The sequence below is a fragment of the Rhipicephalus sanguineus genome, chromosome 2 (genome assembly GCF_013339695.2).
Source record: "Rhipicephalus sanguineus isolate Rsan-2018 chromosome 2, BIME_Rsan_1.4, whole genome shotgun sequence".
Classification (NCBI taxonomy): Eukaryota; Metazoa; Arthropoda; class Arachnida; order Ixodida; family Ixodidae; genus Rhipicephalus; species Rhipicephalus sanguineus.
In genome coordinates, this window is record NC_051177.1 from 46,398,738 (window position 1) to 46,426,442 (window position 27,705).

Here is a 27,705-nt window from a genome sequence, read left to right on the forward strand (position 1 = left end):
AACAGCGCAAGATAAACACGGACAAGATGCACGCAGGGCACCTTGTCCGTTTTTATTTTGCGCTGTTCTTAACTATGGATAAGTACCAACTGGCTCGCATCCGCACGCTATTAAGTTCTTCCTCTTCCCTCGCACGAAGAGCACAGTGCGCGGGAACAATTTCGGGAACTACCAAGTCGTCATCGCTCAAGTAGAGCTCTTTCTGAACTCTCAAACTGTAGAGTTCTGCTGCAATGGCCTGCAGCAGCTCACGCATCGTTGGCAAAAGTGCGTGACATTGGGAGGAAACTATGCAGAGAAAGAATAAACCTCCACACAAATTTTGTTTCTTTATCTCTTTTTCTTAATGCCAAAATTATGAATGTCCCTCGTATCAATGCAATGCAGCGCGGTGCGACAGTAATGCTGTGCTGGTGGTTACTTACCTGCGGGATGTACTTGACCAGGGTGATGACGAGCTTGCAGTAGGAGAAGTAGTAGAGGTAGAAGAGCCAGGGGCTGCTCCAGTGGCGACCAGCGGCGAGCGTTATGATGCCGTAGAGCACTCCGCCGACCCACACGATGCCCAGAAGTACCCGGGCCGCCATGGACATGCGCTGGTCCTTCCTCTGCAACAAGCAACGTTGACCGAAAACGTTGTGGCCGTCATTCCAATCGCACTATCGTGTCATATAACCGGCAATTGTCAAGGTTCAAGCACGCTCACAGATGTGAACAGATGACGCAGCATTTTGTAACGCCGATTGCAGAAGCGCTAGCACGACGACTTAACCACGGATGAGTTGTGCTGCTGGAGTTGAAAGTTCGTTTCATTGTCTCACACCCTTGCACGCTAACTTAAGTTGTAAGGTTTAGTGTCCGTATACGCCACAAATTTAATTCGAGGGCTTCCAAACTGATCTCAACCGTGTATCGCTATACGCGGTCGGCTATAACGTGCACCCCAAGTGTTTTTGCATTCCATTTCCGTCGAAAGTGAACACCGCGATTGGAAATCACACCCATGACGTTGAGCTGAGCAGCACAGCACATACACAGTGGCGTGCCACATGGGTGTTTTACGCGAATTCGCGACGGTATATAGTGTATAGTGACGACCGTGCGCTGTCACCGCATCCCGTGACAATAGCAATTTTCGCTTATCAACTGAGTGAGCAGAGGCCAAGACATCAGTTGCAAGACGCAATCAGCGGCTGGACGCAGGTCTTGAAACCCCACTTAGTGGCTCGTTACATTATTACTGTTGTTAAGCTGTTTATTGGACGGCACTCGGCGACAATGCACTATGGCGACAGTCAAGGCAAAAGCACGGGCTCCGAGAGCGCGAGCGGCGTTTTTAAGAGGACGACCCACTAGGAGCCGCTGGAGAGCGCAACCGTTAAGCAGCACCAATTGCTTCGCCACAATTACCCCGGGTACGAAAAGGGAGCCGTCCGGCGACCTAACAGCTCGTTACTATGAGTGGGTCATAGTAGGCCTTAAGGCGCTCCACGTTGACTATGTCGCGCCCTCGACGGCGCATGTCCGAAGCTGGTTCGATGGGTTCGATCAGGTAGTTGACCGGGGATGTGCGCTCGACGACCCGGTAGGGGCCTTCGTATTTCGGCAGTAGTTTTGAGGAGAGGCCGGTTGCAGTGGCAGGGACCGAGAGCCACACGAGCGCTCCGGGGAGGAACGTGGACTCAGAAGTGGTGGTGCCACCGCGAAGGCTCTTCTGCCGCTCTTGTTCGTGCGTTGTAAAGGCCTTTGCAAGCTCGCGACACTCTTCAGCAAGCCTGGCTGTGTCAGAAATAGGCGCGCAATCAGATGGATCCGGCTTATAGGGTAGTATCGTGTCAATGGTGTGCAACGGGTGCCTTCCGTACAACAGGAAGAAGGGTGAAAACCCAGTAGTGCTCTGAGGGGCGGTATTATAGGCGTAGGTGACGAAGGGCAGAATGGCATCCCAATTTGTGTGATCGGCGGCGACGTACATTGAGAGCATGTCGCCGAGCGTGCGGTTGAAGCGTTCGGTTAGGCCATTCGTCTGCGGGTGGTAAGCAGTAGTTTTGCGATGAACAGCATGGCACTCTTTGAGAATGGCTTCGACGACTTCCGACAAGAAGACACGGCCTCGATCGCTGAGAAGCTCCTGGGGTGGACCGTGACGCAGCATGAATCGGTGTAGCAGGAAGGAGGCAACATCACGCGCTGTAGCCGCTGGGAGGGCAGCGGTTTCGGCGTATCGCGTTAGATGGTCAACGGCGACGATGGCCCAACGGTTACCAGCCGACGTCAGAGGAAGTGGTCCATACAAATCGATGCCCACGCGCCCAAACGGACGGTTAGGGCAAGGTAATGGTTGTAGACCGACTGGTGACACGTGCGTTGAAGGTTTTCGGCGTTGGCAATCGAGGCAGGAGCGGACGAACTTCTGCACGTAGCGGTACATCCCTCGCCAGAAGTATCGTTGTCGAATGCGGTGGTAAGTTTTGGATACCCCGGAGTGCGCGCATTGCGGATCAGAGTGGAAGGACTCGCATATTTCAGCACGCAGACTTCGGGGTATCACAAGTAGCCACTGGCGGCCGTCGGTGTCGGTGCAGTAGGTCGTCACGAATGGCGAAATGGTGGGCTTGACGACGCAACGCGCGAGTGGTTGGTGTTGTCGACGGATCAGTGAGCAAGTCTATTAGCGAAGCGATCCATTTATCCTTGCGCTGCTCGGTAGCGATGGTGTGAACATCGATAGAAGAAACAGCAGTGTGAGACACTGAGCAGGAGGCATTGTCGTCAGGCAAGGGGGAGCGCGAGAGGGCGTCAGCGTCAGCATGCTGACGTCCGTTGCGGTACAGCACGCGGATGTCGTAGTCTTGCAGGCGAAGTGCCCAACGGGCGAGACGGCCCGAGGGATCCTTCAATGACGACAGCCAGCACAGTGCGTGGTGGTCGGTGACGACATCAAATGGGCGACCATACAAATAAGGTCGGAATTTTGTAAGGGCCCAGATGATCGCCAGGCACTCTTTTTCCGTGACAGTGTAATTGGTCTCGGCTCTAGTAAGCGTACGACTTGCGTAGGCGACGACATATTCGGGGAACCCTGGTTTGCGTTGCGCAAGAACAGCACCGAGGCCTACACCGCTGGCGTCCGTGTGTACCTCCGTTGGGGCCGTAGGGTCGTAGTGGCGTAGTATGGGAGGAGACGTCAACAAACGACGGAGCTTTGCGAACGCGTCGTCGCATTCGGACGACCACGAATGTAGGGGTCCGTTACTTCCAAGGAGCTTCGTCAGCGGCGATATGATGGTGGCAAAGTTGCGTATGAAACGTCGAAAATAGGAGCAAAGTCCTACGAAACTGCGTAGTTCTTTGACGGACGTTGGTTTGGGAAATTCGGCCACGGCCCGAAGCTTGGCCGGATCGGGAAGGATGCCGTCCTTGGACACGACGTAGCCTAGGATTGTCAGCTGCCGTGCTGCAAATCGGCACTTCTTCAGGTTCAGTTGGAGGCCGGCGTTGGTCAAACGCGTCAAAACATGCCGCAGACGTTGAAGATGCGTGGAGAAGTCCGGAGCGAAAACGACGACATCGTCCAGGTAACACAAGCACGTGTGCCATTTCAAGTTGCGCAGAACGGTGTCCATCATGCGCTCGAAGGTCGCGGGCGCATTGCACAGACCAAACGGCATGACGTTGAACTCGTACAAGCCGTCGGGCGTGACAAAGGCTGTCTTCGGTCGAGCGTCATCAGCCATGGGTACTTGCCAGTACCCCGAGCGCAAATCGAGAGATGAAAAGTATTCTGCTCCTTGGAGGCTGTCAATGGCGTCGTCGATTCGCGGCAGTGGATAAACATCCTTCCGAGTGATCTTGTTGAGCCTTCGGTAGTCCACACAGAAGCGCACAGAACCGTCCTTCTTGGCAACGAGAACAACAGGAGACGCCCACGGGCTGTCCGAGGGTCGAATAACGTCGCGTCGAAGCATATCGTCCACTTGCTCATTAATTACCCGACGTTCTGTGGGAGACACGCGATATGGACGTTGCCGCAGTGGTGGTTGGGCGCCAGTGTCGATGCGATGCGTAACAGCGGACGTGCGGCCGAGAGAAGTTTGCCCGACATCGAAAGAACAACGAAATTCTTCCAACAGGCACAGAAGCTGGGAACGCTGGACCGACGTAAGGTTGTCAGCAATGGAGGGACCAAATACATCCGCGGGTGAGGAATCAGACGTGGAAACGGCACTGATGGTACGGGAACTGGTGCAGTGCGAGTCATCGGGTGCGTCCAGAACTTGTGCGTCTTCGAGGGGCTCCACTCTGCCGAGACATTCCCCTCGCACCAACGTAACAATGTGCGGGGATGGGTTGGTAACAAAAATAGCGGTGCTACCCTGAGTGACTTGCACGGTCGCGAAAGGTACCAGCAACCCTTTCATAGTGCAAACGCGGTCAGATGGTGAAAGGAGTGCAATTGTGTCGCAGAGACCGGCGCAGTAAACTGGCACAGCCGTCGACGAGTTCGGAGGAACTTTGGTATCGTCTTTGACGAGGGTCTTGGTGCATGCCGATGGACTGTCTGCCGGCGTCAAATGTGAGAACGGTGAGAGTTCGAGGGCGGCTGGTGCGCAGTGAATTATGGCGTCGTGGCGGGAGAGAAAATCCCATCCTAGGATGACGTCGTGGGAGCATGCAGCAATTATGATGAACTCGACGTCGTACAGAACGTCCTGAATGACGACGCGAGAAGTGCATACTGCTGTAGGCCTAATACTCTGGGAGCTGGCGGTACGGAGGGACATCCCAGAAAGTGGCGTCGTCACTTTTCGAAGTAAGCGGCTAAGTTTTGCGTCCATAACGGATACGGCGGCTCCAGTGTCGACAAGGGCAGATGCGCGAACACCGTCCACAAACACGTCTATGACATTCGATGGACTTCGCTGAGGGCTTTTACAGTTCGATAGCGTCGCAGCCCTTGCCTCGTGGACTGCGACGACTAGTTTTCCTGCTCTCGTGCGACAGAACGTGGCCGCATTGGTGACAGTGAGCGACGGCGTGGAGACGGAGAGCGGCGAGTGGATGGAGCTGGGCGTGACGTCGGCGACATAGGCGGGTCGTAGAATGCACGGCTGGACTGGCTGGTGGTGGTTGACGCGACTCGAGGTGGCTGCACGCGATGGCAGTAACGGGCCACGTGACCGGCATAACCGCAGGCAAAGCAGATGGGCCGATTGTCGGGTGTGCGCCATCGGTTCGCCGGGGCAGGTCCCGCCCACGTCGCAGGATGCGATTGACGGGGCGGCTGCTGAAATGACTGCAAGGTGGGTTGCAGTCGGGGCCTAGGGATGACGGCAGCATACGTAGCCGGCACGCCCGCTTCGAAGGACGGAGGTCTAGCGGCGGCTTCGGCGTAACTCAACGGCGCAGCCGCAGGGATTGCCGGGTGCGTCCTGGCGACAACCTGAGCGTAACTCTGTGGCGCAGGAGCCGGAGGTTGCTGGTGGTACTCAGGCATCACCTCCGCGATTTCCTGCTCAATCGCTCGGCGGATGGGAGGAAGAAGGGTCGTCGACGACTGTTGAACGTGCGGCGGGTGGGCGAAGGCCAGGAGAGAGAACTGGCGTGCGATTTCCTCGCGCACGAATGCCTTCATTTCTGCCAGCAGCGTGGCCTGGTCAGGTATGGCCGCCAAGCCAGCAAGCTCTTCGTCGCGTGATGGAGAGCGACGGGTCATCGAACGTTGCCGGCGGAGCTCCTCGTAGCTCTGGCACAGTGTGATGACCTCGGCCACGGTGGAAGGGTTTTTAGCGAGCAACATGGTGAATGCATCGTCGTCAATGCCCTTCATAATGTTCCGGATCTTGTCAGACTCGGACATGGTGCCGTTGGCTTTCTTACACAAGTCCAGGACGTCTTCGATATAACTGGTGAAAGATTCACCGGCCTGCTGAGCTCGTTCGCGTAAGCGCTGTTCTGCTTGCAGCTTACGAACTGCAGGGCGGCCAAAAACGCTGATGACGGCGGTTTTGAAATCAGACCAAGTAGCAAAATCGGACGCGTGGTTGTTGTACCACAAACTTGCTACTCCCGCGAGGTAGAAGACTAAGTTGCTCAACTTGCCTGCTTCGTCCCATTTGTTGGGTACGCTCACGCGCTCGTAAATTGCGAGCCAGTCCTCCACGTCGGTACCATCGGCGCCAGTGAAGATAGGTGGATCGCGGATGCGTGGGACACCGGGACATGTGGTCGGTGTGGGAGGCGGCGTTTGCTGAGCGGCGTCTTGGGGCATGGTAGATGGCAGAGTACGGGAACGAAGCTCCAGGGGCATTGAATGGGAGCACAGCACTCTCCACCAATTTGTTAAGCTGTTTATTGGACGGCACTCGGCGACAATGCACTATGGCGACAGTCAAGGCAAAAGCACGGGCTCCGAGAGCGCGAGCGGCGTTTTTAAGAGGACGACCCACTAGGAGCCGCTGGAGAGCGCAACCGTTAAGCAGCACCAATTGCTTCGCCACACTGTAATTAACCGCCAAAGCGACTACACCAATAAACGTTTTCCTTTTTTTTTTAAACAACGAAGATAGCTTTTTTGTTTGTTTGTTTGTTTGTTTGTTTGTTTGTTTACACCGCTCACGAGCTGCGATTTCTTCAGCTTGCCTTAGAAAGACGAAATGCGAAAGAAGCCCTCGCTTCACAAAAAGGACCGATCGCGGGCGACCTCAAGTCATGCGTGTCCGTGCACAATGTCGGCGACTCACCTCGTAGAAGTAGCATTGCAGCACCGTGATGAAGGTGGCGAGCGAGGCGTGCAGGCCGAACACGATGTCGTTCACCTCAACCGGCAGAACGCCCGCAGGATGCCGCGCGTAGTACTCGCTCTGCAAAGACAATGGTTGAAGAAAATTGCTATAAATTCGTTAGGGTGCTATTTGGCCGCTTAACTATAATCGCTATGAAAAAAAAAAAGCCATTCAATCATTCGTAGTAAGAAGCTGCAAGGAAATATATACGGACTTCTTAGAAAGAAAATCTTCTTGTTATGCAAAAAAAATTGCTAAAGCAGATGCTTGGTAGAGTTGGTTCATACTTAAGAAAGATTTAAACAGCGCAAAAAAAAAAAAAGACGGAACAGACAGAAAGATACACAGATACAACGTTGTATTGGGGTGCATTTCTGTGTGTTCCGTCTTTATTGCGCTGTTTCAATCTTAAGTAAAAAAAAATTGCCCTTGTCCAGGATTCAAACCCGCGACCAACGCCCTTCCGGGGATCGTCGCTCAATGAATTGAGCTAACCAGGAGATTTTGCAGTTGGCAGCTCGAAGGCGAATTAATTGACAGCTAGAAGCACATAGACACTGAATACAGCAAACCAGTTGCAATTACAACTTAAGAGGAGTAGAACAATGACGTAATTACGTTAGCACACATGCCTCACCCTTCGAATCTGTGTGTTTTTGACAAGTGACGCCATTACAAGTTAACGAGTAATTATTTCTCAAGACATTACTCCGTACGTAAGTTTGCGTCACGACTACGAGCAAGCATCTGGTTGATGTCGCCTGAATACTGCATCTTCAAGAAACGTGAAAGAACAGTGGTTTGAGTTAGTTTGGCGCTGCACTTACCTGAACGACGGGACTGAAGAAGACGCCAAGGTTAAAGAAGGAGTACGCCAGAAAGCCCGTTAGGTTGAGGCCGATGAAGTCGAAGCTCAAGCCGACAACACTGAAACGAAAAGTGCCAGGTCAGCCAATGAGAGACCATTACTTGTAGTGGGCCACAGGTAATTATGCCAGGCAAAGCAAACATATTAAACACGATATATGAAAACATATTAAACACGACCATAGTACGGATCATAACTCGGTGGCGTGTTAAAACGGCTGCGACCAATGGCAAATATTGTACATCAAAATATTGTACGTCCTGCTCAAGGCTAAGGCTTCGCTAAATATATATAGCTCCGTCATTGCTCATCGCTCTAGGGAACGTTCTTGCACTCCATCGAGATGCAAAAAAAAAAAAAGAATCTTACAGTTGAAAATGGGACAAACGATTGCACACGGCAAAGCAGTTGCCAACTATATATAGTACTCCTATTGTGTCTTGACAGTGAGAGCCAGCCTTCTGCTCCTAACGGTATAGATACGGCCACATGCTGGTGCATGAGATCTGCTTTCACCATGTAGCCTACAAAGAACTGTTCAGACCCACCTTCTGCGCTTCCAGTTGAGGTAGATCTGCGGGTAGAAGGAGACCGACCAGGCGATGAAGTAGAGCCAGCCGAACACTGCGCTCAGCACGTTGAGCCAGCTCAGACGGAGGACGCTGATGCGCACAAAGGCGTCGCTGGAACTGCGCATGCACAGAAGCACGAAGAAGCACGTCTACGATCGGTTACAACCTGAGACAATATGTCAACTCCGCCCACAGAGCCGCAGCGCGCTTGCCCTTCTTCACCTGTGAAAGACAGTCGTGCTTGCTGGTTTCCGCTAGAACTTTTAACACTTTTTTCTCGGCTAATGTAAATGCTGCGCATATTAAGAGTTAAATGTTCTTGGTTACTACCTAAAACATTACGTTTGGCTGAGCAGCGACGTCATAGTCCCTGGAGAAATTTACCAGGACGTTCAAGTTCCCGATCAGTGACACAAACGCGTGTCTGTATGCATGGGAAACTGAACTGTCTGAAACGCTCTAGACGTGCTTGACGTCGCAAAAAAAAAAAAAAAAAAAAGAGTAAGCGCCATTGGATGGAGTATCTTTGCAAGATCTCTGTGGGAGGGACAGCGATGGCGGAGCTGACATTTTCTTTCTAAGGTTGTAGCCGACTATAGTAACGCGTAGTGTGCAAGGCATCGTAGGAAGTTTGAAAAATAACGCAAGATGTGCGAGGTTATGAGTTTAGTTTCTTCGAGGAGTCGGACATCAGTAAGCTTATCCTACTCTTCGAGCTGTACATTGGTTTGGGCTAGTTGGTGCATGATACTTGTTTAGAGAGGACCAAAAAAAAAAAAAAAAGAAAACGGCAGGCAGGGGAAGGGGGAAGCTTGCGATGAAAAAAAAATCCATAAACAGTGGGTGGGTGCTCGAGCCGACGTTTCGACAAGTGCACTTGTCTTCTTCAAGGCTAATCCGACGTTTCGACAAGTGCACTTGCCTTCTTCAAGGCTTCAATTAGCCTTGAAGAAGACAAGTGCACTTGTCGAAACGTCGGCTCGAGCACTCACCCACTGTTTACGGATTTTTCATTGTTTAGAGAGGGCAGCGCAAGGACACAAGGACGAAGAAACAGAGTAGACGCCACGAGCGCCCCTGGCATCATCTTCGCCCTTGTGTCTTTGCGCTGCCGTCTCTAAACAAGTATCATCCTCTTCGACGCCTCCTAATGAGTGCAGAGGAGAGTTATCTAGGAGTACATAAACGCTGCCATGGAAAGTGATGACTGCCCTGACGAAGACGTGTATCGAAACTTTGGCTCCAGCGACATTTCTAGTTCGACATCTCATCACTACGAGTCCCTTCTGAACTTCTGTCTTTGGATGACATAGAAGTTTGCACCTGTTGACGACGCTTAGCGCAAATTAGTTTTATTGCGGATATGACTATATATCCGCGGCACTTTCGAGGCAGCACATTCTCTAAACGTTAGCCTTTACTAGACTAACTATTATTACCGAGAGATTTATACCGTATATGTACGCTACAGTAACTGCTTCCAGACCCGCACAGTTGACTTAAGTGGAAACAAACGGTGTCTGATACGAATAGCGGGCAAAGTAGGAAAGTTCGAACGAGTTGAAATCTAATTAGACACGGCACAGGACGGAACCATATTGTCTGATGAACAAATATACGCCCGAAGCTTCCTTTTACATACCACTAACAAAACGCGAGCGATATATGAAATTAAGAAGTGATTATACCTTTTAAAATGCTTGTCAAACGATCACTAGCTTGATAATAACAGTAGACACGATCACATGATTTTCGAAGTGTGCTGCGTAGTTTCTGCACAGACAGCTCTGTACAGCAATCCTTCTCTTAAGTAATCTAATTGGTTCACTTGGTGACACAGCGCTGTCTCGGGAGATATAAGGTTCGTATTAGTCATTTGGCTTCCTATTAATAATCAAGCGGTTTCGAAACGTGCGGGAAATTTCCAGAACGGTGTTGCCTAACTTTTAGTTATGGCGAGACCACCGTATGGGCGATGTTCGCGCCCTCCGAGTATACGCATGGCACGCAATTTCTGTATTACGAGAAGACCGTGGCTTTAAGTACGAAGCCTGTAAGTGGAGGGTATACGATGCTCGTTAATTACTGAGTAATTGTTCGAGTGCAGCGTGCAGGTCCGATGCCGTGCTGCAGATTTTGTTTAACTGAACGTTATGCGTGTATTCTAAATGAATCGCTTCTATAGGTATAATCAATCCTACTCGATGTAGCGAAGTTGCATAGACACTAGGGAGATACTAGAACACTCGGGAGATAGCAGAACACTTGCGAAATACTGCAACACTCGGGTAGACGTTCCAAAGTCCCGCTCGGTTAAAACAGAGTGGCAAAAGGGATTTCTTCGTAATCAGCGAAACAGGTACGTTGGTGGCGCAGGTATAGAGAACTTTACAGTGCGGGGCGACGTAGAACGCCTTTACTGAGGCTATGAATGATTGACGAGCCGGTATATCATCCCAACGCACTGCTCACTTGATGGTTACTCCTTGCGTGCTGAATTTTATCCGCGAATCTTTGCGGGCTTCGGAACAAAGTTGTTTAAGTAAGCTTAAGTGCCGTTTTAATGCCAATTCATGCATAGCTGCCCGGACGCGGTCGGTTAGTTCAAGGATGGATGGCGCTGTACCCTGTTGACCGGGCGGCGGCTCACGCCACCTAGCTGTAACTCACGATGAAGTACTAAATTTATGTAATGAAAGACTAAGTTTCACGCCTACCTTGATTTTAGCCACCCGTCAGATAACCTCCTCTTGGATATTTCTACCTGCTTAAGGATTATTTTAAGCGCTTGAAGCCTATTTTAAGCCTGTTTAAGCGCTCGCCTAACCAGCACCTCTAGGAAGTTTATAGTATCTTTTGTTCTTTTTCATCCGCCTTAACATTTTCTTATTATACAGATTATTGACCACTGCTCTATGTAGTAGTTGTGAGGTCGTTTTGTGAGAGCGGCATTTCTTCAAGTGGATGTGTTTTAGGTGAGGTGGTACTTGGGAGTAAAAAAAAAAAAAAGAAAAGAAAAAAGAGCGCTACCATATGCAACTTTAGCGGGAGCACGGCTCAGCACCAAGTGGTTTATGACACTCTATTGGTGATGCGGTGTATTGCAGTTCACTCTCGGCCTCATCGGAGCCCGCCATTTTTATCGCACTTCCACGTCCCTACTCACGTGTTTGTTTGACTCAAGTTAAGGCGATTTCATGTTGTACACCCAGAAATATTGCCGCTTTCGATAGGTTTTCCTACTAAAACGTTCAGGAAGTCATTCCAATAACTCCATATGTTACTTTATGGAATCCATATATTTTCCATATGTCTGCCATATGTGTACCATATATTACCTTAAGAATCTTACAGAAGCATAAGTAATTACCGGCCTGTCATACGTAACGTTTCAGTATGGTTTATCACATTATTCACCGGCTCAGTTATGTGAACGGGCAATTCGTTGGCAATATCGATTAGATATAGGTATTTGTGCCTTGCCGAAGTGCATGGTCTTTGCAACTATACGTCACCCAGGCTCACTTATACACCCGCATGTGCACCCACACGCATGCGTGTAGGCAGGCGTGATGTGTAAGTTGGCGTATACGCTCATGCGCACTCACTCGACGTCAGGTAGCGATGCATTGAGGTGGATCACGGCGTAGCCGGCCTTGCGCGCGCTCAGGTTGAGCCAGAGGCCACCCTCCGATCCCGGCGCTATCACGTGACGCCCAGGAGAGTCGGCCAACAGGTCCTCGCCCTTGGACGCGACCAAGCTCACCAGCACTGTCTCGTTCGGCGGTGGGCTGTGCAGACATGGCAAAAAAAGTTGCAGCTGATGACGTATCACTTAGAGCTTCCTACAAAAATTACAAGGGAAAAATGTGGCGCTAGTGTCTGCACCAGCCGCAGGCATGGCGGCTCACTCGGTCTTGAAACGACGGGAGTAGCATTCGCTTAATATTTCGCCTCGTGACTTCAAAAGCGTTCTAGCCCATACGTGTCGTTTCCATTGGCGTTGTCGAAGGGAGGGGGCGGGGGTCAACTACATACCCCCTCCCCCCACCCCGCCCGAAATTTTTAAGTTTTCTATGTTATTTTTACGTTTTCTTGGCCTAATTGTCCGTTGGGTTTATTTGGTTGCGCCTAGCAAAGAAACGAGCCCATCGAAAAAATTCACCTTGTTTCGTTTATATATACATGCACACATACGAACACAGGCAAGAGCATACATAGTTAGCTGGACCCCCCCCCCCCTCTTCACACGCCCCCCCCCCCCCCCCCTTCCTCCCAGCAAGAAAAAGATTTCTGGCTACGGCTCCAATCGTTTGAATATGAGCTTCAAGCTTCAGGTTGAAGCATTAACGCGAGCTTCAACCCCTATTTGCGGTCTATGTGTGTCTCGCTGTTAAATGAAAATAGTACGATAGACTCAACGTTGCTGAATATATCTCTCTGCTCAACATGAACTTGTCAAGTTATGAAGCTTTTGAACACTGTACGGGCGCTACAGGCCGCGCTGGGATAGCGTTGGTGTACTCACTCGATGAAGACGTAAAATCCCGACGAATCTCCAAGTTTCCATTCCAAATCGTGAGTAGAGACTCGGATCCGGCTTTCCTTGGCGGTGGCAAGCGCTGAGAGTAAGAATGGGCAGGTTTCAGAGGAAAAAAAGAAAAGCAAAGAAAGAAATCGTGACGCTACATAATTGACACCACTCATGTGACCATGAATGTAGTAGCACATATATTCGTGCAGTGCCACAGATCTCGCTTTTTGTGAATAAATAACTACTCAGCAGTAATGCTGATTAAATGCATCGAAACTTGCACACATGCGCGAACCTGACCGCACATTACGGTCAGATTCACACCTGCCTAAAGTGGTAGTGCGGCCGGAGGCAAGCACTGCGGCGAAACGCGGCACTCGCGCGCGACCGTGAAAAGCAGCGCGAGCGACATATTAGTAAAAGCTGTGACAGACGACGATAGAGATTGCAGTGAACGCTATACGATCTGAACTTTTCGCCTAAGGCAAATAACGAAGTGAACACGCCGCGATTATCTTTTTGGACTACAGCTGTTTGTCTTTCAAGTATAGATGTCCCCTGGTCTTACGTCGTGAACAGTGTTGAGTACGTCTTGATGAGGGGCAGAACCGTTTTGTTTTTAATGGCAAAACCGTGCAAACACACAGGACAGCGCTGGAGATGAAAGGTGCAAAAGGGCCCGACGTAGAAGAAATGTAATGCACAAGTGTTCCTAGGTGGGCTAGTTGGTTCATAAACATTATGACGGAACAGCGAAAAAAAGAAAAAAAGGACGCAGCGCGGTGCCCCGTGTGTATTCCTGTCCCGTATTTTGTGCTGTTCTGCCATAACGTTCATGAACCAACCAGCCCCCCCCCCCCCTCCCCGCTTTGTTTGTTTTCATGTTTGTTTGTGGTGAGCCCTGAGCAAATCTAGCCCTCGGTTAATTTCGGACTCGTCTCAGGGTTTGGTAGGTTAACGATTTGACACTCAGCGGAGCCCGAAGTGCAGCCTTCGCACAAGGCCTCGGCCGAGCGTCAATCTGTGGGCATCTCCAACGGAAGGAACTTGAGTCGGCGTCCCGTGGCGTTTCTGTCCTTTTGTGGCAAGACAGCTGCTGCTAAAGCTCGGTATTGGTCGGACCGGTTAACTCGCATCTGGAACGTGTTTATCATTCGCATTGCTCTGCTCGACGTCAAAGAAAGCGTTCACTGTAGAAAAGCCCGCACGGTTTATACACCCTTGCGACCGGAAGCAACCCTCCTGTTTCCCTCACGGCTTGCAGCGCTGAGTACGCTCATCTGGACGGCAGCGCACAAACAGGAAATTGGGGCTCGCACAGGCGCGACAGCACGTAGTCGTTGCCATATAGTGCGCGCTCTCAGAGGCTGCAACCGGGCACCCTCATTTGGTCGGGTTGGTTCGTCTTGCCTACAGCAGTTGATAACGTAGTTGACGAAGACCAGATAGTTAACGATGATGAAACGTGAGAAAAAAAAAATATTACAGCAGAAACCGCGTATCGGTGCTTGTCGCAACCACGGTGTAGTCGCAACCAAAGTGTTGAGCATTTCATCAGATCAGAGGTACACGCACGTTATACGAAAGAGGACGAATCGCACGACACTTAGGACTCGTCGTTGATGAAATGTTTCTTAAAAGGTTCATCTGTATCCACATTTAATAGAACAATGGCTTGGCGACAATCCGTTAGGGCTATGAAAATGTGCCAAGCAAGGGCGTCAGTAATTTTGTTCGGGAGCGGGGGCCGGGAGGGTTTATGTGTGTTCGTGCGCGTGTTTGTATGCGTGCGCGTATATACACAGGAAAAATTTAATTTTTGGGGGGTATGGGGAGGGGGGGGGGGTTGTCTATGAGTGTGTACGCATAATTACCCGAAGCTGTATATAGTAACGCTCTTGCTGGCGAATTTGACCTTTGCGTACAATGAGTGAATGAATGTGGCGAAATGAACGCTTTAGTAATGGTTACTACACTCTTGAAAGTCCCATTAGTAACTATTACTCCCTTTTTCAGACAGTTATGTTGCCACCGCTACCGTTACTACCTTTATTTCAGTACGTGTGTAGTCAATGCTGTGAATTATAGCAACTGCCTTCAATTAGTAATTACAATTGACTTTTTTGTTTAATGTGTGCGACTACTCCGTAGTTGTCAATTTCCAGTAAATGCAGGTGGCAAATTAAACACAGGCCCCTGTCATCTTTAGTTTTTCATTTTCATTCGTCCTTAGCCCAGCCAGATGGCCGTCAAGGTGTGCACGACGCGTGCATATATGGCGTTCTCTCGATCTTTCAAAGGGTGCACCTAGTCACTGTTATAGGCACTGGCAATGAGCGTGACGATATGCATATTTGCGCAGGTATAGGCGTCTCACCTGCGATTCCGACCAGGAGAACGAGAAGACCTGAACTCGGAAAGCTGCTCCATCCTGTCCGCCCGTAGCACATGGCTCCGACGTGTGAAGCTGTAAGAACGGGTCAGAGGCACACGGCCTAAGACACATGTCATGGACACATTGCATAGACACATGACGTAGACATATAAGTAAGATACACACGTTCCTTGTTCAATTCTCGAAAAATCAAAAGAACGTTTCATAGCGTTATTCTTAAGCTATCAAAAACTTTATTACTTATCAAAATATGCATAGTAAGGTTAACCAATGGTTCGTGATAAAATGAAACAGAGCATCAAGGGATCGAAAAAAGCATAAAAAACCTCGTCTTTGTTATCAATTTATTACAAAAAAAAAAAGGAGTACAGAGGTGAGGTCAGTTATACGACAACTTAAACGTTACTGACAGTGCAGACAAGTAAGTGCCACAGATTGTTAAGGACATATTTTTCCACTGACAACAGACACCGCCACTTTACGGAACAGCTGCTAGTACAACTGAACATACTTGGGACGTATAGCAACCTATGTCACAATCTTTCGTTACTTTGTGGTTCGAGACGTCGAGACAGGCATGTAGCGAAGGCACGCAAACTGATCAGGACATCATGGCACCTGTCCCACGATTGTTGCCAATGATAGCAGTGTCTATGTTAATCGGTATTCACAAGACGATGCGAAATTGTGCAATATTTGCGAACCTATATAGACTATTTTACGGACGGGTTTCGGTGCCGCCATGCCGGGTTGTTAACCTTGCCGTGATTTATCTTGAACAACTAAACGAACAGAAAACGCGTGGTAAGCGAGAAAACGCACAAAAAGAAAACGCGGGTGGCGCCGCCACCTTGAAGTTCCCGCAACAATCGCCGTGACGTCATAGATTTTGACGGCGCTACTAGGGCCTAAGTATAGTTTTTAATGGGTAAAAATGAAGTGCATTGCCTTGTATGCGAGCCAGAGACTTAAAATAGCAAGTTTCAGAAAACTTCATTGGGCCAGTGCCGCCAAAATATGCGAAATGCACTTTGAAAAATGAATGACGTCAACGCGCGGAGATTTCGGCGCGAAATTTAAAAACGAAAATCCCACCTTGATTTACTCCTCTATTATTAAAGCTATGATGGTGAAATTAACGACATTGGACTTTTCAGAGTACAAATTATCAATCTAAACCGATTCATTGTTTCACTTTAGTGCCCTTTAAAAAAACAGATAGCTCAGCTGGAGTCACTCAAAATAACCAATATTCTGCTCAGTTGCACTCACTCGGACTCGGACTCACCAAACTTCTGCACAACCAGGCTCACTCAGAGCCAACGTCATCAAAATTTTACTTAGCCTGACTCGCACTGTCTCATGGGTTAGTTGTAGTCTTAGGGAGTCGTCCAATGATTGAGTTTGCCAACCAATGCTGGCGCATACTTTCCGTATACCCGCAAGGGCACTTAGATATTCATGGTACTCAACGTATGTAGAACTAATGAAACAGACAGACAATTAAGCCAAGTAAGCCCTTCGGACAATTCCCCTTCTTTCATATGCAACATATACAGAGCATTCAAGACACGCTGGAAGTAGCACACAGGACAGAATGTTGCACGAGTCGCTGATCCACGTAAAAAACAACGGCAGCAGTAACCGCCGCAACGTGACACAAAGCGGAAACGTACAAGATAACACTGCTTCTGATGCTAGTCATCGTGTTACCTTGCTATATGTTTGCTATATCAGAAAGGTAATAAGCCTTTTCGGCACTGAGTTTTCGCTGGCTTCATAGTCATTTTCTCAGACATTTTACCATCCCCGCTATATGCGAAACCGCTGAAATATACTTACCACCTGCGCTCGGTCTGTCGACATGTGCTACCGGCACGATCTCAGAGCTTACCGTCCCCGATTCAAGTCCGCGCTATCTCGAGAAGTGGACCGAGCCCTTCTTATCCGTAATGCGTGGTCCAAAGTACGTATCGTATAGATGACGTAACTGTGGGAGAGGCGGCATACGCTTTGAAGAACAAGACTGCTGCCGGGAATTGAGCCACGCGTTACCGGCCCATGTGTAAATGTTGTGGCACATGAACTGTATTCTCTTCTCACCGCTGGTAACTTTATATGGAAGACGTGCGAGCAAAATTGGCGAACATCTCGCATCTGTTCGTACTCTCCGCGCAGAAGCCTTCTTACAGCCTTTAATAATTATTAGATTTTATGCGCGAATAGGCCACGGCTGCCAACACCATCAATCGAGTTTCGAAGTATCATCATCGTCAACGACTGCGCCCACTGCAGGGCAAAGGCCTCTCCCATGTTCCGCCAATCAACCCGGTCCTGTGCTTTCTGCTGCCACGTTATACCTACAAACTTCTTAATCTCATCTACCCACCCAATTTTCTGTCTCCCCCTCACGCGTTTGCCATCTCTTGGAATCCAGTCAGTTACCCTTAATGACCGCCGATTATCCTGCCGATGTGCTACGTGCTCGGCCCATATCCATTTCCTCTTCTTGATTTCAACTATGATATCCTTAACCCCCGTTTGTTCCCTGACCCACTCTGCTCTCTTCCCGTCTCTTAAGGTTACACCTATCATTTTCCTTTCCATCGCTCGCTGTGTCGTCCTCAATTTAAGTTGAACCCTCTTTGTAAGTCTCCAGGTTTCTGCTCCGTAGGTAAGTACCGGTAAGATGCAGCTGTTATATACCTTCCTCTTGAGGGATAGTGGTAGATTACCATTCATGATTTGATAATGCTTGCCGAATGAGCCCCATCCCATCCTTATTCTTCTAGTTATTTCACTCTCATGGTTCGGCTCCGCGGTCACTGCCTGTACTTAGTAGACCTATTCCTTTAAAACTTCCAGTGCCTATCGCTAAGCGCTGGTCTCCTTCGAGAGTGTTGCACATTACTTTAGTCGTCTGCGTATTAATTTTCACGCCTACCGTTCTGCTTTCATCGCACAATTAATTAATCATGAGTTGTAATTCGTCCCCCGAGTTACTCATAATTGCCAGCAAACGAGAGAAACCTTGCTCCGCGCCGCGCATAAATAATCAGCTATCAAGGTTTATTGCAATACGTGGGAGGCGGTCACATCAGCGCACAAGAGGCGTTCGTGGTACGCCCACATGACGTTCAACCCGGCGCTCGTACACATGTGGCAGTTGAAATATCAACTCACGGAAGTGACACACACAGGTTCAGAAAAGGAGAGGATGCAGGTGCTAGCCTACGTGTCGCAGAAGAAGCTGTCACGGTTGAAGGGATCTTTGCACGAAATAAATTGAGAGATACAATGCACAGCAAGAAAAGTATTCAGTGTTTGACGTCTGTCCTTAAGTGAATGAACTGCAGCGATGATAAGAGCAAAGTAAACGAAACGCAGCATACGCTCGTGCGTGGAATGCAACACTTTCTATCTCTTCAGCGAGCAATAACCTACGCGTTCCTTCTATAACAGCACAACGGGCCTTTTCTTGGAGTCGTCGCATTTTCTGTACTGCGCGAAACATATATCTGTAGTGAGTAGAGATTCAATCGGAATGGTCTGCTCGCATCATATGGGCAGTTCTACTGCGATGATGCAATGCTTTACGGCGCTGGATTAATTTATATACGGCCCGGGTTATCTTAACGCGTGCCAGAATACGCTTCGATGACTAATGTCAATGCTGTGCTGTTGCCAAGCCGTACAGGTCGCAGGCGCGATTGCCAGCAGCGCACTGACGAGCGCGGAATACAACAGGCACAGCGGCGTACCAACTTGCCTGAAAGAGAGAGAGAGAGAGAGAGAGAGAGAGAGAGAGAGAGAGAGAGAGAGATAACTTCTTCATTCGCACTCTCAGTTTCATGTGATTTTGATATACAGAGGGAGAATTTGCTTACCTGTGTTATACAAATATGTCGATGGGGCCTTCCCAGTAGTGTAAATTTGTATGATTCAATGAAATTTCGTTAATGTCTAAAAGCTGCGCACTCATGATAGCGTTTTAATGTTAATGTAGGTAGCAATGAGTGCATCTTTTCTTTTCATTAATTAGTACCACATTTTCTTGCACATATTCAGGTTTGCGTGTATTACATTATTCCTTGTTTCCTCCTAGTCGAAATAGTGTTTTTCATGCGTTTTATTATTATTGCAATTATTATATTACTATTATACTACCATCGTTGCTAACTTGGCAACCTCAAGTTTCTTTTAAAAAAAGTAAAAATTCATGGTATTAGAGGAATGGTACAGTCTTTATACTCATCGCATTTGTATTTGCAACATTGCTAGGAAAGCCTTACGGCCCCTCCAAGTAAATACGCCTATGCTGACGATGTTAGCGTTAATTTTCGTTGAAAAAATGTGGGCGATTTTAACGTTAAACTACCCGGCATTGTTTCCTTCAGCATTCGTCATTAGCTGTTTGACTGGTCGAAATTTTCTGGGTCATGCGCAAAAGACCTACCGCGATGCAACAAATGACGCGAAAATGATGAATCGCGTAGTGTCCGCTTATGCGCGACTGCATAAAAAATAAAAGAACACACTATTTTTGGTCACAGGCTCTTCGCCACTCGTCAAAAAATTTTGGTGTGCCATAATATCACCTGCTTGTTATGCGACGTCACAAATCTGTAGAATAGCGCGGCGTTAAAATGACGTATGCACACTAAAAAGCCCACTACTCTGTGGAACAGCACCTAAACTTTTTCGGAATAGCAGGAAAGTGCCTTATTCTGAACGTGATTCAAGAAGGCCGCCCGCTGATCACACAGGCAGAGGCCAATTATTGCAGCTGGCGAGTTGCATTCATATGAGTATGTAAAATATTTTCAGTTGTATAACGATTTTGAGCTGTTTTTGCCCGTATACAACTCTGTGAACTCATCCTTGCTGAGAGAGAGAGAGAGAAATTAACATCGCCGCTCGTGTGTGCTTCTTTGTCATGTGAGTTGTATTTTGCGCTGTACAAGTCAATTCAAGATGAATCAAGGCCAACTAGCCCGGCTGTCAATCCACTCTCCTTAGTCCAGAAAACCATAGATCTCCCTGGTCTATAGTATAGAACAAGTCGCGGGGCAAGCTTGAAAGCTGGGCTTCCCAATGCGCTCGCGAGATCCACTGCCTTATTCGTGACCTTGTAGCAAGCCGCCGCAATCGGTGCAAGCTACCATACTGTCGCGTGGTTATGACGGTGAAGGAGGTTGCAGCGAGACTGGGAAACACGGAACTGTTTATGTGGGCGAACTTGTGCCTGCAAAATGAACTCAGAATACGAGCGACACCCGCTGTCCACTGATAGCGGCGAGAAGAGTGGTCGGCCGTCGAGTAACCTGATCATCGCTGGTACGCGCCGTCTTTTATACGTCTCATCAAACCATCCAGCGTTATTGCTGGTGCTCGCGCAAGCTCTCGAATAAACTCTACCCTTCGCGTTCTGCGCGTAATATTAACAAGATGATCTCAAATGACCGCGAAGCTTACCGAACATTGCGGCGCGGTCTGCGCTGAGCGTTGCTAGCCGTTTCTGCGGGTGAAACCCAAATACATCAAAATGAAGCAAGAAACACGCGTGGCCCTATGATAAGCAAGACGAAGCAGGTTAATCGGAGACTAAAGCGGAAACCTTGTTTAGCGCTCCCAGTTCGGGCCAGCTAAAACACTTCTGCACTATGCGACCCAGAGCAGCTTGGATATAGAGCAACGGTGACGCTATTCCCTTCCGATGAAAGAAAATGAATTTCCTGAATCACGAAGAGCGTTTCATCGGCCTATATATAAAGCTTTTACCGGTTCCCGCCCGTATTTGCGTCGTCGATTACGTAAATTTCAGGCTGGGCAGAGCAGAATAAATGCACGTGCAGAGCGTTATAGCATTATAGAGCCCCTGCTCGGTGGTAGCCTCATTTGGAATGCTGGAGCGCAAGGCGCGAAATCGTCGCATAGACGGCCTGCACCGCAGATAGCCTACAGTGCGTGGTCTCGAGTCACGGAGGACACTTTTCACAGCAGAATTGTAGTACAAATTTTAGTATAGAACGACATGATTACTGTGTTGAAAACATCGCCACAGTTGTTCGTTTCCCAGCGACAGCGACCACTGTCGATAGTGTGTATGTATGGGGGCGGGGGGGGGGGGGAGTGGGGGGCAGGGGCGTAGCCAAGGGGGGGGTTGGGGGGGTTGAAACCCCCCCCCGAAATTTTTCAGTTTTGCTTGCGTATATATACACGCACACATACAAACGCACGCACGAACATACATAAAGTATGGTTGAACCCCCCCCGAAAAAAATTTGTGGCTACGCCCCTGGTGGGGGGGCTCCGCGGGCGGGGGGGGAGTAGTGGGGGGGCTTCGCCACTCATTTTTCTCAGTGGGGGGGGGGGGGGGGCTAGTGCCCTCCTTGCGCCCCCGGTAGATACGTCTATGAACAAGCGCTCATTTAGCAAGCTTTCAAAGCTTTAACGCAATGGTGAACGAACCGCGCCGGATGAAAGTTATGCATGTTCCAGCGCAACCTGTCTCACAGCGCATGAATAGGACATTACTTTGGATTCGTTAAACCTCGTCAATCGATTGGCGATTTACGGGCAAATTTCAGTGCTCCTGTATCGAGACAATACGGACGTTATTACATTCGATCTCCATCCGACAGTTCGGCAATCGAACTGCCGGATGAACAGACGAACAGCTGAACGCCACACTCTTAGGGACACCGCACGGTGGATCTCCGTCTGCCACGAGTGAAAGGCTCCCTTCGAAAACCTTTCAAGGCGGTCGGATTAGCGTTAGGCCGGAGCAGCGGCGGCTTTAGGAGCGTAGTTCCTCCAAGCTGCAATGTATGGTGACAAGGAAAGGAATGGCGATGGCGGCTGCAGCGGTAGAGGATTAAGCACTCACCGACGGGGACCCAAGGCGTGCGTCCTTCTCCCAACGTATAAACACACACACACACACACACGACGGGCGTCCGAGTCTTCCGGCGCGCAGCTGGTTCTCTCGTTGTCGAACGGTGCCGTTTCCCGCTATGGCTGCAGACGCGCGCCGCACGTCCACGACGTCGACGACGCTTTGAACACACGCACGACGCGTTGGGAAGCTATAGGGTTACTACAGGCGCCCCCTCTCGCTTTTGTAGACACACACGGAACCGTACTGGCTGAGCCAGCGGCTCTAGCGTCGCAGTGGAAAACTTGCTGGCTTGCTTGCGGCGGCCGCGGTTCGAGGCGGCGGCGGCGGCGGCTTCTTCTTCTTCACCACGTGTTCAGCGACGCTCGCGTGTCATCTTCCTCTTGCTGCATGCGGAACAGCGCGCTCCTCTTTTTGGGTGTGTACTGTGTACGACGCTGAGGGGTTCGAACGCGGCTGCCGCCACCGCTTACGCAATAAACCCCGGTGTGTTGGCAAAGATAAGAAAGAAGAGCGCGACGGGAAAAGGCGGCAAGCGCAGCTGCTGCAGCGGCGGCAGTTCTTCGAACGGGGGAGGCCCCGTTACGCGTCGCCGTGTTGACTTTTGTTGTTTTCTTTTTCATTCCAAGTTAGCGCGCGTGAAGAAGCCGGGAAGAGTGTTTTTTTGTCGGTACGGAAATTAAATCATCCACTCTCGGCGTTTAGAGCTTTTACAGCCTAGCTTTCCCTGGGCGGTGTTTTTTTGAACGAAAAGGACACAAAAGAATCGAAACGGCGCAGCGCAGATGGCACGTTTCTCCGTAAAGAAGCCGCCTTTGTAGGCGGCGCAATTAGACACACGCGCTGCCATAAACTGTTTCTTTCAGAAGCCGAGCTCGTTTTTCAACGGCAGCCGCTTTTTACGAGAAGCGCGTAAGAAGCACGTTTCGCGGTCAGTTTTAATTGCGCCGTTCAAGTTTTTAATCGAGGCTTCTTTCGTTGCACGACTCATCTTATTACTGTATATCGAAACGGTAATAAAGTACTTTAGGTGTTGGATTCGAAAAAGTCTGCAAATTTTAGCGCACCGAATGACCTTCGTCGTGCGACGTGTAGTGTGGGATATCAGGAAATGATGCAGTATATAGCAATGGGAAGGCAAAAAAAAAAAAAAATAGTATATAGACCTTATGCGAAATTGCTGCCATCTAGCGGCCGCCGTGCGGATTTCCGCCATGTTCAAGGCTAAGCGTGCTCCGCATGTGCACACAGGGAGCGTGCGTATCAACGTGTGGCGGCTGATAGGAGCGGCAATGCCACCATATTTTCTTGTGCCGTGTTGCTCAGATTGAGGAAATTGCAATGCTGAAAAAAAGGTTTGCAGGAAACTAACCTTCATGTTATTAGATTTCCTCACGGCCGACGAGAATCAGTAGATCGTTTCGTTGCTCCGGCTACTGCTTATGACCAACGCCGTGTTTACGCTCACCGTTCTTAATATATGCGGTATGTGACAGCATCGGCACTCATCAGAGAACACTCTTTCATGTCATGCCGGAACGCGACAGTTTTCGCGCCGTGTCCTTACAGGCACAGAAAAACCCGCTTCGTGTACGAGCTTCAAAGTTGCATCGCGGCTACTCGCGCATGCCTGCGCTGCTGTTGACATTACCTTGTTTATTGCATTGCGATAACAATTACATGTTAGACAGGTAGCTCGTGCGGGTCATTGATTCTCAGCGAACGGACCGATTGTGCTGCAGCGTGTTGTTTGTAGTTTGTTTTCGATTGTGGAGTTTAACAAGGTAGCGTTTGGTGGGATGCTTCACTATGCGTATTTTTCAAGCATTTCATGTGGTATCACTGCCAGATTCAGACGGGTGGCCCGGATATCCTGACCACCCCCCACCCCTTACTTTTTTTTGTTTAATTTATACCCCTAGAAGGGCGCATCAGTTGCTCCCAAAAGCTGATCACCCTTCGGAAAAGTCCTGTATCCACTCCTGTGTGCTAGCAAATTTTAACAGGTGCTTCAAGTGCGTGGCACTTTTCTTATGAAACTAAAAAAAAAATGATATTCCGGGAAATGTGCTGCATTCGACCGTGGGTGCGCTACCGCTGGTGGTTTCGCAGGCGTTCAGTCGGAGACGCAAAACTGCCTTGCCGCTATGGGTTGACATTGTAAGGCGCCAGTAGGCACCGAAAGCGACGATGTGCACGTGATTTTGGCGTATCGTGTTATATAGGAACACATGTCGGAAGGATAATCAATAAAACACCAGCTGATCGGCATCTACTGCTTGGAGACACAACACTTTTCATGTTCACTTTTCACGTGCGTGAGATGCGCAAATATCTTAGATTTTAATCATGCAGTAATTTTATACATAACATACGTCGGTGACCAAACTGCAAAATATATTTTTATTTAAAAAATAAAAATGAGGACAACGCCTTTAATTTAAAATTAGATGCACAATACATCAGCTCGACATAGGCTGTCCCTTACGAAATACGTTTTAAATTGGGTCTACAGCACTTTTCTTTCCGTCATCGCTGTGCCTACCCGTGTCGCGCGTTAACGCTCCTTCCCATCCATCCTATACTACACGCATGATATTCAGATAGCTAACAACGATTTATTCGCTACATTGAAAGCAGACAGACCAAATTTGTAACCTAGCGCAAAGTTTCATTCTCGACGACGGCAGGCCTACATGTGACTCGCGGTGTCAAACTTGTATTTTATTCTCGCTATGAGGCAGTTCTTTACGCGTAATAACCGTCAACGTAATAACTAGGAAATGCCGGTAACGTGTGCAAGCTATTACACACTCGTCCGACATTTTTATGCCCCGATTGCCCACTATCAAAGCAGATACAAGCAACAAGTTATAGCAGCGACAGCAATACGATTCGGCCACAAGCCTCCAACATGGCGCCGAATGGGTAGCTTCGTCAAACCTCCGACAGATGGCACCAATTTTGCATAACCAAGAGAGATGCTACGTTACAGGACGTCATGAGAGATGCGGATGCTGCGGATGACATATGGAGCTCGCCAGAAGCTATCATCATCATCCATGCTGGCCTCCAAGACATCGCCTATAACGACGTGCCCTTAAAAGAGTTAGCCCAGCAACTCACTGATGCAATCGCAGCCTGGAAGAAGCGAACAGAAAAACACCTTTTCGTGCTCTATGGGGTTCCTGAAATACCAGGCGAAGCGGTCCTGAATGGAAAATGTAGACACTGGAATGACCTTGTGAAACTGGCGTGCACAGAACTGGGCCCACGTGTGGAATTTGTTAGGGCACCGCACATGGCTCAAGAGAGCCGTCAAGGCCTGGTCTACAATGATACTACGGCGGAGGAAATGGGGCAGCGTCTGGGCCGTCGACTATGCACTTTTTTAGGCTTCCGTCCATCATATGCAACCCAACACCGGCCGTGGGTGGACAAGTCAGGAGTAGCTCCATTCATGGCGGCTCTTGGTCAAATAATGCTTCAAATGGCAGGACCGAAACAGGTGAAACCTATGCGACACCCCCACCGATTCCAGCGGTAGCCAGCGCTGGACGCCATCGCCGCCGCAACCGCAAACCTCGGAGCTTCAGAGTCGGGTTCCTGAATATGAATGGTGCTAGGCGGGAACAGAAATGGACAGAACTATACAATGCGCTAGATGTTGAGTCCTTATCTCTCTATGCAGTTGCAGAGACACACCTCCGTGATCTCGAACACCCCCCTGTGCATCCAGCATGGCACTGGGCAGGGAGAAACCGAACTGGCGATGACCGGAAGGGAGGCGGCGTTGGACTGCTGTGGCGTCGGGACATGCCGTGGCAGAGCGTAGACAGTGGCTGTGTGGATCATATGTGGGCACTGGGTGACGTCCTGGGGAGACCTACTGCTGTCTGTGTGGTGTACATGACAGTCGGTAGCGGGCAACACGAGGCCAATACCCAGGTAGCAGAATGCATCCACAGGGATGCAAAAAAGCTGGCAGCAGACAGACAAGTTATTATTGTGGGAGACTTCAATGGACATGTGAATGAACTGGATGGATTCACTGACCAGAACGGGCAGCTTATGCTACAACTGAGTGAGAAGATGGAGCTCGTCGTCGCGAACCTCGAACCACGATGTTATGGCCAGGTAACCTGGTGTGCCCGTGGAAGCGCTACGTGTATTGACTATGCCCTGGTGTCGGCAGGCCTTCATAGCTTGTTCAGGCAAATGGACATTGATGAGAAAGGTATACACAGCTTGGGCAGCGACCACAATCGTCTGCTAATCGAGTTCAACTGCGCGGGTAGCTCGGCGCCCCACAGCAACGTTCGAAAGAAACGGGGCAAGTACTTGCCCAGCCAAGCCGTTTTGGGTGTCGCGGACGACTTCGAGAAGAGTCCGTTAAGAGACCAAGCTGGGACCTATGATGACTTTGTGGCGGCCTTGTCCTCAGTCATGCAAAAACATAAGGTCTGGGAGAGGCACCGTACACGTGTGGCACGCAAACCTTGGTGGGATGCGGAAGTGAAAACTGCATGGCAAGCCCGCCGTGAGGCGAACCGACGCCACCGTGCCCTAGTCAAGAAGGGAGACGGAGAAGCATGTTTGAAAGCTTGGAGTGAGTACCTCGACTTGAAACACAAGCTTCAAACACTGGTTCAAGGGAAGATTGCCAAACATAATCTCCGTCTTATGGCCTCTCTAAGGGAAGAAGGCAAAGCATCATCGCAAAAGTTCTGGCGATATGTGCAGTCACTAGATTGGAAGTGTAAGCGCCCTGTTCAGCTGCGAAATGCTGCCACTGGGGAACCAGTCGTGGAGCTGAAAGAGCATCTCACCGCTCACCTGCTACGCTTATATGGTCATACAGACGGAAGCGAGGATGGGACTCAAGTAGAGCCAACGCACACGCATGTGCCCGGGCCCCTTCCGGAGAGGCTGTCAACCGAAGAGTCGGGTGTGCGGTGGCGGGTCAGCAAGGGTGAAATTGACCGGGCATTGAAGCGGATCAGTGCCCATACAGCACCTGGTCTGGACGGCTTGCCAGCTAGAATTCTCAAGGTCTTTGGCAAGGACACCAAAGAACAGCTTGCTGGCTTGTTCTCCAATATCATTGAAGGTGCGCCAATCCCAAGGGAGTGGTGCCTTGGCCGTGTGGTATTTATACCAAAGAAAGGAGGCCAGTCTGACCTCATCGAAGACTACCGCCCACTAACGGTTACAAGTGTCCTGTATAGGCTCTTTGCAGGCATCTTGAAACAGTGGATAAGTGGATGGGCAGAGGCTAAAAATTTGCTTACAGAGATGCAGAATGGCTTCCGTCCAGGCCGGAGACTGGAGGATAATTTGTTCGCTCTCACTGAGTGCGTGTCGATTGCAAAGGCAGAGCAGCGGCCCCTCCTGTGCTGTTTTCTGGACGTGGAGAAGGCGTATGATAATGTTCCACACGCTGCACTCTTTGAGAGCCTGTCTACAATGAATCTTCCAGCTCCTCTGCTAACAACGGTGCAGCGCCTGTATGAAGACAACACGGCCATTGCCCACTTCGGGAGTGCGCAATCTTCGCCTGTCAAGGTCACAAGAGGTCTCCGTCAGGGATGTCCGCTATCCCCACTGCTGTATATTCTATATGTGGCCAACATGGAGCGAAAGCTCCTCAGTA

At 49.7% G+C, this 27,705-nt stretch overlaps 1 protein-coding gene across 2 annotated transcripts in view; it reads right to left on the reverse strand.

Moving 5' to 3' along the window:
• Window positions 1–22,478, reverse strand: part of LOC119382872 (cystinosin homolog) — a 38,327-nt gene extending 15,849 nt beyond the window's left edge. The window contains exons 1-8 of one of the 2 annotated variants that reach the window (XM_037650761.2): window positions 22,044–22,478; window positions 15,137–15,226; window positions 12,754–12,847; window positions 11,834–12,016; window positions 8,202–8,342; window positions 7,613–7,712; window positions 6,744–6,863; window positions 426–608 (exon numbers count right to left, since the gene is read on the reverse strand). In XM_037650761.2, the coding sequence (XP_037506689.1) occupies window positions 426–608; window positions 6,744–6,863; window positions 7,613–7,712; window positions 8,202–8,342; window positions 11,834–12,016; window positions 12,754–12,847; window positions 15,137–15,209 (894 nt within the window). In that variant the 5' untranslated portion in view covers window positions 15,210–15,226; window positions 22,044–22,478. The remainder of the gene's footprint in view (window positions 1–425; window positions 609–6,743; window positions 6,864–7,612; window positions 7,713–8,201; window positions 8,343–11,833; window positions 12,017–12,753; window positions 12,848–15,136; window positions 15,227–22,043) is intronic. The other variant, XM_037650759.2, reaches the window with a different exon arrangement.
• Between the last annotated feature and the right edge of the window lie 5,227 nt (window positions 22,479–27,705).